The sequence below is a fragment of the Anguilla rostrata genome, chromosome 10, assembly GCF_018555375.3.
Source record: "Anguilla rostrata isolate EN2019 chromosome 10, ASM1855537v3, whole genome shotgun sequence".
Taxonomy (NCBI): Eukaryota; Metazoa; Chordata; class Actinopteri; order Anguilliformes; family Anguillidae; genus Anguilla; species Anguilla rostrata.
The window spans coordinates 25454341-25468472 of NC_057942.1; the positions used below are offsets into that span (position 1 = coordinate 25454341).

The window sequence follows — 14132 nt, forward strand, 5'->3', positions numbered from 1 at the left end:
GGTGATTTTTCTATGTAGTATAATTCAGGGAGTTAACATCAATTTGAGTGAAAATATTTTATTTTTGCTGTCAAAAATGAATGGAGCCCAATGGGGAAACTTGCTTTTGAGCGAAAGTTATAGATATCAGCAGGGGGCGACATTACATCCAGTCCTGAGGTTGAGAACTGAAGGCTGGCTCTTATGTCTGCACACTGGGTTAGCCGTGATGCATCAGAGCAGTGTTCTATTGTGCAGCAATCATTGTGTTATGCCTGAGTGATGGGTATGTGATGGATTGCTCGGTTCTGACTGGTTGTTGGGCTAAGTAAAGAAACGTTGAGTTGATGCTACGTCTGTGTCATGGTTTGAATATTACGAACACAATACTGGCCCTGTCATGAAATTTGTAGGGGGGATGAAATTTGGTGTGACAGCCCCTTGGCTCCTCCTCTTCTTCTTCTTCTTCTTCTTCTTCTTCTTCTTCTTCTTCTTCTTCTTTGCCTTATTTGGCAGTTGGCAAACCAATATCGGTGCATTACCGCCACCTACTGGGCTGGAGTGTGACTCAAAGACAGCTGTGACTACTCCCCCTAAAAAATTATTATTAATAATAATAATAATAATAATAATAATAATAATAATAATAATAAAAAACTGAAGTAAAAAAATAAAATAATAATCATAATCATATTTAAATAAATCAGCTATCCCCAAAACAACACTATGTCCTACTCAATGAAAGAAACTAAATAAACAAATAGAATAAATATGCCCAAACTCAACTAAACCAGAAATGAGTCGTCTTAACAGAAAAGCAACTACACTGTAACAAATAACGAATCATACACCCTCATAACTAGTCCCGTTTACCTAAGGAAGCGAAACAGATGTCTGTATACCACATTTCCTGTTGGCATCTTCAACAGTGCTCCAAGTCCTGAATGTCATGCTCCCTCAAGGCATTACATAGCCTCTCCCTCTCCCTCACATATTTATCACACTCCTCCAAAACGTGGGTCACTGATTCCCGCTCCTGGCTCTAATCACACAGCCCTGTTGGATGTTTAGCCATAATTGTCAATGTCCCATTCAGTCCCATATGCCCCAACCTCATCCTGGATATCATGGATTCCTCCTTCCTGTCCCTTCCAGACAACCTCCCCTTCCCCTCCTGTCTCTGTATTGCATAAGGGTGCCAACCTCTGCACTCCTTGTCCCACTCTTCCTGTCACCTCGTCTTTACTGCAGCTTTAATTATGCCTTTTGCTTCCTCAATGGGACCTCCAGATCTGTCACCTCCCTCCCTAGTGCCCGTTTAGCTAAATAGTCAGCCCCCTCGTTCCCTTCAACCCCTACATGAGCCGGCACCCAGATAAATTTTACCTATACTCCACCCCGCTGAACTCTGAGAAGGGTGTGCAATGTCTCATACACCACATCCTGCCTGCTGTTTGAATGGAAAGTTTGCAGAGACATCAACGCTGAACTAGAATCAGAGCATATAACCACCCTATCCGGCTGCACATCCATCCACTGCAAAGCCAGCAGTATTGCCAAAAACTCTGTAAACACTGCCACATGGTCTGTCACCCACCTACCCTTTCCCACCTTAAATTCTGGAATGCAATGGGCAGTTCCTTAGAGGACAGGGGGTCCTTATAGCCGTCTGTATAGATGGTAAGGAATGTGTTATATTTATCCTTGATGTATGACATCATCTCATCCGCCAGGGCACCACTCTCTCTGCCCTCATTCACCCTCTCCAGGGGCTGCATGTCCACCTCAGATTGATCCAATAACTGGAACAACCGGCAGTATGACTGTAGGGCTACACACCCTCCCAGCCGGCCCAATTTCCCCTGCCTGAGAATCACCTACCCACCCAAAACTCATACACCATGCTCCCAGCACTGCGTCAAAATTATTTTTGTAGGATGAGATTCTCCTTGCTCTTACAGATTAACCCAGTATTCCATAGCTAACTGCCTCCTATGCCACAGAGGCATTTCCCCCAACTCCACTTGTAATGCCGGAATTGAATAAGTTAGTTTAATATGCCCTACAACAAAGTCTGACCGCCTGTGCCTGAACCCCATCTAGCCTACGTTACTGGGATTTCGAGGAAGAGCCAAACGTCACATTCCCATAGTCTAGCACTGACTATATCAAGGCGATGTAAATTGTTTTAAGTGCCACACACACATAATAATATAATAATAGAAAACAGCAGTGGGCTAATCACGCTACCTTGCGGCGTACCATTTTCAATTGAAAACCTTTTTGAGAATGTTTGCCGCACCCTCACATGTATCACCCTGCCAACTAAGAAATTCCTGATACAGTTAAATACCTCCCCCAGTCCCAGAGCATCAAGTTTAATCAGCAACCCTTCTTTATCATAGGCCTTCTCTACATCCAAAAACACAGTTACCACCACTTCTTTATTGACCTGCAGTTTCCTCAGTTGGAGATAAGAAGTCCCTCTTCTCCAGGAAATATGTCAGTCTATCTGTAATAATTCTTTCCATTGTTTTACATAAGTGGGACGTCAATGCAGTTAGCCGGTAGCTTGCCGGCAAAGATGGATCCTTGCCTGGTTTATGACTGGGAACCACCACAGCTAACTTCCAGCTGACTGGCAGTCTCCCTTCCCTCCACACCCTATTAAAAAGATCCAGCACCACATCTAATGAGGAATCATCAAGATATACAAGCATAGTATAACACAGCTCATCTTTCCCATGAGATGTAAGCCCTGCTCTGTTGATAGCCCGCTAATATAAACGGGGAGTCCAGTGCATCCCCACGAATAAGTCTCTGATCCAACACTGTTGGGTGATCTGCCAAAACCCTGTCCCTCTGCTCACGTCCTTCATGTGACAGATTATCAGAGCTGTGGACCTGAACAAAAGACTTTGCCAGCATCAGAGCCTAATCACAAGTCACACACCACAGTGTCTTCCCCTTTTATCAACACCAGCAATACCCAGTCCTTCCTAACCCCACCAATCTTTTTCACCATCCCCCAAACTTCTACCACTGACGCGTTCCAGAGTACCACAAAACTGTCTCCAGTGCTGTCTTTTGGCTGCACAAATAACTTTCCTGACCACTGCCAGGGCCCACTTATAGTGGAATAGATGCTGGAAATTGTGAGTCCTCTTCAGTTCTCTGAACAGCCTATTTCTATGTCTCACCGCTTCACCCCACTCCTCAGTCCACCATGGAACTACCTTCTTTCTCTTCCTACCTAGAATCTTCAGGATTGTTTGGCCCGCTGCCCCAATCAGCGCACCCCTCACATTCTCCTCTGCAGTATCTATATCAACCTCTCCATGTACATCAAACTGCAAGAGAGATCCTCAAAGCATCCCCACTCCATCTTTCCAAACACCCACCTCGCCACTCAATGGCCACCTCCGGCAGCTACCCCCACTGTACACATAATTGAGTAATGATTACTGTGGTGTGGGGATGGCTGGTTTAAGCAGCCACACCTGCCCTGGGTCAAGCTAATTAGACCTGGCCAATTGGATAATTGGTGAAGAATTAGATAATTGGCCAGGCTAATTGGACCCAGGAACAGGAGTGGCTGCACCTGTGCGTAGTGAGGTAATCACTGCGCACAGGTTAAATCTGCCATCCCCACCCACACCAGGCAGCTCTCTGTCATGACAGGGATTAACATCTGCTCATTTGGCTATACCATCTTGCCAAACCCTCGTGGAATAAATGTGGACTGTTTTAACATCTTCTCCCTGTGTCTCTGTGCTGGAGGGCCCCAAAGAAAGCCACTTCGGTGGCCTGTGGCAGGCGTGTTTGCCACAATTACTTCCAATTGTGAAGTCATTAATTACCTCCCAGGAACAGGAGCCCGCCAATAACCGAGACCTAGGGTCATGTCTAGGGCTGACTCCCCTCCTGTGGCTAAATTAAACCTAGACCCAGTCCCATCATTGACACAAACCAGGCCCACCTCCTCCAGCAAATTCTCCACAACCCGACCATTACTATCTGTCCACAAACTGCCCCATACCATAAATTTAGCACACACACCCATACTCCCTCCCTCCCTCCCTATCCCTCCTGGTGACCTCATATCCCTGCAGCACAAAGTCCAAATTGCAAGTCCTGAATACATATCACATCTGGTCACTCAGGCCTACCTACAATGAAGCTTTTCAATTCTTGACCATTCGCTATCAAACTTCAGGTGTTCCACTCTAGGATTAAAACCATTATAGCAGTCAACCAATACATTGACTCTGACGAGGTGGGAGCTCTCCTGAGAGTTCAGCACTCACAGATCCCCATGTCAGCCCCTTAATATTCAGAAATTTTGCTGCAGCCTTTACACTAATACCAGTCTTCACTCACTTTTCAGTCATCTGGGCCGTGCGGTTAATCACTGCATAAAAGAGTCACCAAATTTTATTTTCTAAAAAAAAAAGAAAAGAAATCTCTTACATAGTTGTAATACTGGAAAACTTCCATTGACCCGCATTCACAAGCAATACGTTCAGTGCAGATGAAAAAAAAGAAATTCTCTTTTTTTAGCTAACATTATCTAACAATTAGTAGCTAGGCTAATGTTATTATCTCATTATGCTGTTCGAGCTTGGCATATTCAATATGAAATTTTGGTCAGTGAAGAGCTATAGAAGAACCCCGCTGGCCAATACTCACTTTTTCAAGAGTATGCTGTGTCATCCACAAAACTACTAACTAGAATACATACTAATGACACAGTGTTATAGAACTCTTGGTAATGACACAAGGGTAGTTTGCAGTTGTGTCAAACACACATGAACAAGAGAGAGTACCAACCACCAAACAGAACTATGTTGGGCCGCCAGTGAGAATGAATGAGTTGTGGTATGCACTCTAAACATGGCTTTTGAAACACTCATCAAAAAGCATAAGGAAAAAAGGTCATAAATCAAAAGGGCACTTTTAGATCCTTTGAAAAAAGGACAGGCGCTGCAGCGTATATCACCCCGGCCTTGGGCACGCCACTGTTACACACATTCATCCGGGACCTAGTTTGCTCTACACATTTATTTATTTAATGCATTTAAAAAAGCATTTGCCATTTTATAGTAGACTATATGCCATGTCACCGAACATAACAGAATATTGTTTTACCTCTAGAAAAATAGGAAATAAATTATTCTTCTGTTGTCTTCTGTAGATATAAACAGAAATGTGATGAGCTGGAGGTGAAACAGAAGGATTTCTCCTATCAATACAGCAATCTGGAAAAGGAGAAGAAAGATATTGTGCTCTACCTGAAACAAACACTAACTCAGAAAAAAGATGAGGTTTTAGATCTCTCTGAACAGCTTTTGGGTCTCCAGAAAGCCAAGGAAGCAGAAAAGGCATCCTTGGAGAAGCAGCTGGCTCAGCTTCGTCAGGATTTCCAGGAAAAGAAAGACCAGCTCACATCGGAGAACATGGTCCTGGGTGCGGCATCCAACTCAAGCCTCAGAGAATTTCATCACAAATGCAGGCCACACCCACACACAGGGACAAACAGACATTGACACAATGTGTGTGTGTGGCCTGAATTTGTGTGGGGAACACAAGACCCACAACACACTTGCAGCACACAATGGCACACAGTAGAATATCCAGTGTTGATTCAATGTTAATTCAACTGAAACAGAGTTTGTATGATTACACTGGACATAGTGGATTCATATAAACTCTGTAAGATTTGATTTAACACTTTTAACATTTGAACATTTTACTGTACATGCATAGCAAGTGGCAGACTGAAGACAGGCAACATGCATACATTCAGCATGGGACATACAAAATACATTCACTAAAACAAACTCAATTCAGAGTGGACAGAGTAAACAGCACACATGTTGAAGACAGCAGACTTCTGCAGGACGTATATTGCAGAAAACCCTGCTATTAGGAATCAAGCAGCACATGCTAACAGAGAAAAAACATTTGTTCCATGTTGTGATTTAAATGGAAGACACTCTAGTGTCAATAGGTAGGAGGTGTTTGGGTGGTAGGCTCCATGAGCTCAGACTGTGTTCTTTCTTCTTAGTGGGAAAGCTAGCCTCTTTAGACGAGTTCCGCATGCAGAAAGAGGAACTGATGGAACGCCTTGCAATACAGGAGGAGCAGTTGAAGACACAAAGTAAGGAGCACCAACTGGCCATCCACAATTTGGAGAAGAAGAATGTGCTGGACCATGATAGGTCAGTGGAGCGATACCTATTGCATATTATCGCATTTCTATAGCCGTTTAGTTTTATTTTTGTTTCCCTCACAATTTGAAAATGTGTATTAACAATCATAGCTATCAATTCAGGAGAGCACAGAAAAACTCCTTGCAAGCATGTCAAGCACCACTTCCTGTCATACTACAGCTTGTAAATCAGGGTTGGACAGAAATTAATTGGAGGAAGGCACGTCTTGTGTAGCTTAAGAGGCACCCAATCAACAAGAAGGTCACTGGAAAACAATGACACACAGATCCATGCTGACTGAACCCTCCCAAACCCTAGGAGACGTGAATGCCAATGATGCATCGCCCTTCAGAGCCACCAGCCATAGTCAGCACTGACATGGTCAGGATTCAGTTCCGGGTCTTCTTCATGCACTAGAACAAGAACAGTGCTTTAGCCATTTGAGCCACCCAGTCAGCAGTCCCTGCAATGTAATTTATTTACAAAAACTGTAATAGTCAGTAGATACTCAGGCTTTCAAGGCTGTGCAGATTCATAAATACAACCAAGGCTGCAGTTTACTTGTTTCATTGTTTGGAGCTGCGGTTGTGGTGGAAACTGTGGTGTTGGTGTGATGCCTAAAAAATGACAACCAATGATCCTGTTAAGACTGCAGTGAAGCAATTAATTCAGAAATGAGGCAATACATTCAAAGTCAAAAGGGAGCCGTTTTCCCAGTAATACCAATATAACAGATTTTTAGATTTGAAGCACCTGATGTGTCTGATAGTTATTTATTTTTCTATTATTTCACTTATTGTTAGCCAGTTTGACACCACCTATGACACTGTTTCCCCAGTATTTCTCAACAAAATTACTGCATACCCTACATTAGGTATTGATTGATAAGCAAGTTTCAGTCGAGAAAGAACAGTTATAAAGTTAGTTATTTATAAGAAAGTCTTGGTACAAATATTAATGACTGATCAAACTGTAACATTTGTCATTGATAAGCAAGTGTTGGTACAGAAATGATCAAGTTGTAGCGTAGTTTCCAGGAAGGTAAAAAGATCTCTTTCTCTTCGACCCGGATAAGACTTACTGGCCCGATTGAGCAAGTGACAGATCATTGAACTGGCCCAAACCGATCTCATAGTGGGCACTCCTTATTGTTGAGCCTTGCATTCATTGAAGTTTGAGCAGAGAGGAGGGCTGACTCTCATGCCATATTGCTTAAGAAGCATAACATGGTGCTTATAAGAGTAAGCGCCCTATACAGGGCTGTGCTTTTCAGATGATATAAAGCAAATTGTGAGAAGTATAAATGAAAGCGATAGCCGTTCTTAATAGATGACTCTTCCTTATGCATTTAGTCTCACAAGTGAAAATGTTCAATAAAGATAATGTACCTTCAGTTGTTCTTGACAAACTATGTAATGTTGCAGCATCAGCTGCTTGTGCAGTAGCTGCAGGACAACAACAACATCAATGCAGCAATCTCTAGAGTAGTTTTATCAATCTCACAAAATGTCTTGTGCATGACTTTGAATTTCTGTTTGAGTTATAACTACTTACGAATGTCTGCCTCGCTCCATGTTTGTTTCCTCACAGGGGTATTAATTGTCATCATTGTTTGGAGCTGAGGTGGTGGTGGGAGCTGTGGTGGTGATGCGATGCCTAAAAAGTGACAACCAAGGATCCTGTTAACACCGAAATTGGCCTTTTTCTCAAAACACCAAAAATTGATTCATAGCGTTTTGTGACAAAACTCTTAATTTATTTCAAGAGATAGGTAATTGGCCCTAAAAATCCAAATCTGTGCATGCCTAGTTAGAAGATGACTCCTCATGAGCTCAATTTGAATAATGCATTCTCACAACTGAAAAATGTACAGGTTGAAGATTAGCAACTGCAAACCCAGTTTCACACAACTTTCTTCATTTGGATTACATCCATCATAGTCATGGCCTTTTTCTATTTATGTACCTTGATTTGTCTGTGGAAAAATAGGTGGGGAAGCCTCAACCGGTTTAGTGGTTCCTGAGGAGGGAAAAAAAACAGAAATATAGTCCAGTTACAACTGCAGCTCCATGACAGATTGACCATACCTAATAACATGTTTAAAGCTAAATATTAACAAATGAAGACTGTTTGTGTTGGCTTTTTTTAGCTATTAAATATACTTACCATTGCCAGTATAAGTCAGATCATTGAAATCCTCAATGTCAGTGACATTGTCATCACTCTCATCCTCAGTATATATTTTTTATTGATTCCCCTATTGAATACTAAGAAAATAAATTTCAAATTAAACCAGAAGTGAAATCAATATTTGCCAGAAGAGATACAGGTTGCAACAAGGTTGAGTAATTGTCCATATTGTCCCATTAACCCTGATCAGTGGTCGGCAAATTGTAGGGCTTTGACTATTATAAAGAAAATAATTACCTTCCTTTTCTTCTTTTGTAGGATGGTGAGGTGTCATCCTCGCTTTCAGTTTGAAGGTCACTTTGCTGCTCAGCCAATGATAATTTTGGCCTTATAACAAAATATGAATCTGATGGCAAAAAAGTAAAATTTTATTGAACAAGCAATATCACAAGCAGAAACAAATATCTTGGCAGCACTTAGTCATGTTGGGAGGAAAAAATGATTTGTAGAACAAAACAAAAAACCTGATTCCCAGTCAGTTTTCCTCTGTGCATCTATATGGAAAAACATTTTTTTTGTCTTATCAGAGATTCAAATTTCCCTCCAAACCCATACAGAAATCTGATATATGGCAGTATCACTTCCAGCAGCAACTTATTCCCCCATCCAAGTATTAACCAAGCTCACAACTGCATAGCTTCAGCCATTGAGCAGGAGCAGGGTACATGGTGGTATGGATGCTAGCTGTTGTTCGTAGCATTTTTACATGGAAGTGCTGGGCTTTGTTGTGATTACCTCAGGGGAATGAGTCCTATAGTGTGGGGGGAGAAAACAGGCCCCGGCCTGGGCCAGAAACGCCGGGGTCACTCTCTTCCACACTGTTGAATACCTCTTCAAAGTATGCACAATTCACAGAGTCTGATGTAACTGGGTTTATTGTAAGTGAATCAAAGATTACATACAAGAACCCGGGCTGATCTGCGCAGTTCAATACAAACAACAGTCATTCACAAAGCAAAGACAATACATCCAATCATTCCCCAAACACTCTAAAATCCCCAGGGGCTAAACACTTCTTTTTTATCCACTTTTGCTAGCCCCTCCTGTTGTGGAGCTTAAACTTGGTACTTCCCACTTGTTCGCTTTGTTTCTTAGGCTCTATTCTTGACACCATTATCTTCCAACTCCCAGACACCATTATTTCCGAGCCCCCTCCTTTCTTTATTTTAAAAAATAGGTACTCCCTTCTCCCATCTAAATCTCCCTCCCCTTTCTATAGCAAAACATGTATTCAGCTCCCCAACTTCCTGCTGGATTTTATCTCTTACTACACATTTGTGTGAAAGGCCTAGTTTGCGTGACAGAAGCTGTGTTTACATTACGTATAGGCTTTTGCTGCATGTGTTTTGTATGTAGTGCTCACTTCTACAGATAATTAATATTTTGGCCAAGGTCCGGCCTTTGTTAGCTCTACACGCACTTCCTTTGTTAGTAGTATAATCCATCACGGTGGTGGTGGCTGGTGCTCTTAAATATATTTCTTTCCCACAATAGCTAAAGCAGATTGACCATGGGACCAGTCCCAAATCGAAAGCTTGGGAATGAGCTTGGAGAAATATGAGCAACAGACTCCAAAGGCAATCAAAAGCTTAGAATCAATACTAGATACTGACAGATCTTATACCTGCACTAAGGAAGCAATTGAACACACCTGAATAATCAGAAACACCAGTGAAGCCATTTGTCCCAAATATTATGTCACCCTGAAATGGGGGGACTGTATGAAATGGCCTGAAATTTCTACATGGTGAAACCAAAAATTATGTACTCTTTAATAAAATAAGCACTTTAAGCACATGTGAATTGTTTGATTAAAAATCTAAAATTGTGGAGTACAGAGCCAAAACAACAAAAACTGTGTCACTGTCCAAATACTTACTGACTGCGCTGTATGTGACTGAGGACATGACATGGCCCATGTATCTCTGTTATCAGAATATAGAATGTGAATGGTTTTGATGAAATAAAAAAAATTGTATGTAAATGCTGTAAATGAAACTTTCTTATACTTTCACTAAGGAAGCGATTGAATACACCTGACTAATCAGGAACATCTGAGAAGCCAACTGTCCAATTACTTTTGGTCTCCTAAAATGGGGGGGGGGGGGACTATGTATAAAAACGAATGTAATAAATACACAGACAACTGTATTTATGGGTGTAAATACCCTCAAATTAAAGGTGACAGTCTGCACTTTAACCTCATAGTCATTGTTTCATTTCAAATCCAATGTGCTGGAGTAGAGAACCAAAAGAACAGTAATTGTCCACTGTCCAAATACTTACGGACTGCACTGTATATGTTAATATATGGCCATATATCATATTGGAAACTATGTAGTACAACCTTAACTATTGATAAACATGAAGCTGAAGATAAAGATGACCTTTTGAGGATCTCACTGTTACTGGATATTTTAGCCATTGTGTGTTTGGTACCTCCTGCTTCCTCACCGCCTTGCTAATTTCGCTCCCATTTTTGTATGGGGGCTAGCTGCACATTCCGTCACCAACCCAAAGAGCTGGGACGACAGAAACTTTTTTGTCTGAAAATTCCACAATGTGAAACATCCTGTTGTGCAAAAAGTAAATAAATTTAAAAAATTTCAGAAAAATGAAGGATGGGAGTAGAACATCATAATGAAGTTGTAACTCAAGTGTGGCACATTATACAATGGATAGGGCAAATCTCACAATCTCATTGGTTAATAGCAGTGTTATATAACTGTATACCACAGCTATGACGTCTATGCTTCTTTACAGTTCAATTTCAATGATAACTCCGGGGCTAAGCAGTCATAGCCTATATCAAGTCAATACAAAAAAAGCGTTACATGTAGCCATTGCATCAATCACCTTGAAACAATATTGTCCAGGATCTCCAAGTAAGCAGGGATGCAGAGCTACACTAACCACTGCCTCCGCCACACCATGATCCAGAAACTACCTGGTGCGGGTCTTGAGGCGAGAGATTTATGTCCGTAAGCAGTGACAAGTGCGAGAGCCCTTTCCAGAGCTGTTATCGACCGAAACTCGGGGACTGGAGAAGGTGGAGCAGCGCTCGCCACACTTAGCAATGCGCCTCCTCCAACTTACAAAAAGAATAGATCTATGCAACGGGATCCCGATAATGTTGGACAGTTTTTCAGTGGTTGCACAATGGGAAAGTACAAATAAACATCAATAAGGCATAAACACCAGTTAGCTCACTAGCTAGCTAGTTTGGCGGAACAAAAGAGAGTTTACTAACGCTGCATAGCAACCACCTGGCACTACGTACGGGCAGCCAGGAACTACTTTCTTGTAAATTATTCTTGTAATGTTAATAAAAAATGTTTTAATTGGACTGTATCTATATTATCATATTTGATAACAGTTTTATAAACGGTGTATTTAATATGCTTGAGTATAAAGTAATACAGCAACTTCAGTGTTTTTAACTCTAAAAATGAGTAAAAAAATGTTAAAGGGAAGTTTAAGGAATTTAATAACCTACTATATTGATGAATATGATTGCCCTCCCCACACAAATGTTCTAGGTACTTGTTCATCCTGCACAAGGCTGGTGGACGGAGTCTATGCACACACAGAAAAAAAAAACGTTTTATCTGAACTTTTATCTTATTCTTGAAAGAGACTGACATAAAACATAAGCTTAAATAAGACAATGCTTTTGTACGTCTTTGCATACAATAGATCCAAGAAAGTACATAAGCATAACAATTATGTTTTAACCATTTACTTTAAAAAAAATTTTTTTATAGTTTATTTAAGAAGGGACAGTGCATATTAATCAACAACAAATGTAAATATGCCAAATTTAGCCAAAAGGCTCATTTTCATCTGTAGTCCCTGGCCAAAGTGTTATAAAAGATTACCACCAACATCAATATTGTACTGTTTTCAACTGACCTTTGGTAATTAGCAAAGAAATCAAAAAAGTATAAATTCCACATACCCAAAGAGGTGCTGAATAATGGCAGTGAAGCTAATAAAAAGATGAAAACAGTTGTACACTGTTTTAACAGTTATTAATTAACTCAACAGACAGAAATTGGCAACAGCCATAAGAGAGTCTACATGTGCACACTAGTAGGCTATTGACCACCCAGCATGCAACAACAAGAAGTAATGATGGCAGCCTGGAGCTTTCCCCCAAACTACCTACACATAAGTACCTAACTACATCTCAACCCTGGTCTTCATGCAGGTACTTGCGGTGGGTATTTATGCACTAAATCCCAATGGAATGAGAAGGCAACCAGCATACCGGCGACCCACTCGAGACCATGAATGTGCCCCCGAGACAACTGCTCTGCCCGCTTTCACTGCAACGCTACCAAACAAAAAACGAAGAAATCCCAAAGGGGAAACGCTTCTTATTCCTCCTGGGGAAATTCTTCCAGGAAAACTAATTGCTGCATCCTGGACAACCAACACCCACCAGTTATTTGCAAAAATAACAAAAAATACCTCTTCTCACATAAAACAATACCAAGGGCTAAGACCACCCCCCCCCCCCCCATGTTGTGGAATAAGTGAAAACCGTAGTACACACGCGCTTCAATTCTTAGGTGTGAAGTAGAGGGATTCCAACAAAAGCATCCTTCTTCACTGGAAGCAGTAGGCCTACATACTTACAAACTGAATCAAGTGCAGGGGTGTACATCAAGACCGAGTTTAGATCAGAAAGCAGAAATATACCCAAATGAGTAGAAGCCAAAAGATAGTCAAAGTAATTTGTTTTCTCTTTAAATTCATTGTAAACGAAGACCACAGTGCCCTCAACATCGACAATGTTTCTAACCACAGCTATTGTGTCACCAATGCGAACGGAATTGTCACCTTTTGAAGTTTTAATGCAAAAACACTCCAGAGATATCTCACTGTACTGATAGGTAGCATTACTAAAGCTAAGAGGGACAGGACCACGATTGTGTTCTTGTTTCAAACAATGTGATATTGGTTGGCAGATGTCTTCTGCTATTCTGCAATCCATTTCTGATAAGCGACAAATAATTTGAGCTACAGGAAATTGTGGATTCCTTTCAAGTCTTTTCAGCTGCCCCAAATAGTTTTCAAATGGAAACCCTAATATTGCATCTAAATGCCCATGTTCTCTGACATCGTCTGCAAGGTGCACGAGGCCATGGATATTGTATGACATATACTGCATTCCATATGTCTCACCAAAATGTGAAACAAAGGTAATGAGCAAAGACTTTGCAAAGTCATTCAAGTCCATACACAGAGTTGGGCTAGCTAAGATGAACATGGCTGTGGAAAACAATATGAAATGGCGCCACTCTGTCGCCTTCCACTTACTGCTCTCATGCAGCCGTCTTGGTTTTCGAGCAAATTCAGTGGGGATATTGTCCTTCAGTTGTTGGAGATTTTCTGACACTTTATTTAGGTCCCTTGATTGTAATCTGGTCTTAGGCGGTCCACTTGACCACAGCAATTTTCGCATCACTCCTAGACATGCTAAATGCATATAATCATGTGGGAATTTTGACACCATGCCAATGTATGTATATGTCGGAGGGGATGTTTTTGTATGGTGCTCCTCATCAGTTGCCAATTTGAAACTTTCATCAGTCCTCTTTTGAGCATCTAATTCAGGGACTGACTGATTCTTCTGCCATGAGTTTCAACACCATCTCTTTCTCCCTCCATGCAGTCCTCAGTTTCAACACCATCGCTTTCTCCCTCCATGCAGTCCTCAATTTCAGCACCATCTCTTTCTACAGC

The 14132-nt window shown here is 41.3% G+C and overlaps 1 protein-coding gene across 2 annotated transcripts in view; it reads left to right on the plus strand.

The window, feature by feature from the left end:
* Nucleotides 1–14132, plus strand: part of cfap157 (cilia and flagella associated protein 157) — a 158298-nt gene that overhangs the window by 22379 nt on the left and 121787 nt on the right. For both annotated transcript variants that reach the window (XM_064297699.1, XM_064297698.1), the window contains exons 2-3: nt 5174–5445; nt 6047–6200. In XM_064297699.1, the coding sequence (XP_064153769.1) occupies nt 5174–5445; nt 6047–6200 (426 nt within the window). The remainder of the gene's footprint in view (nt 1–5173; nt 5446–6046; nt 6201–14132) is intronic.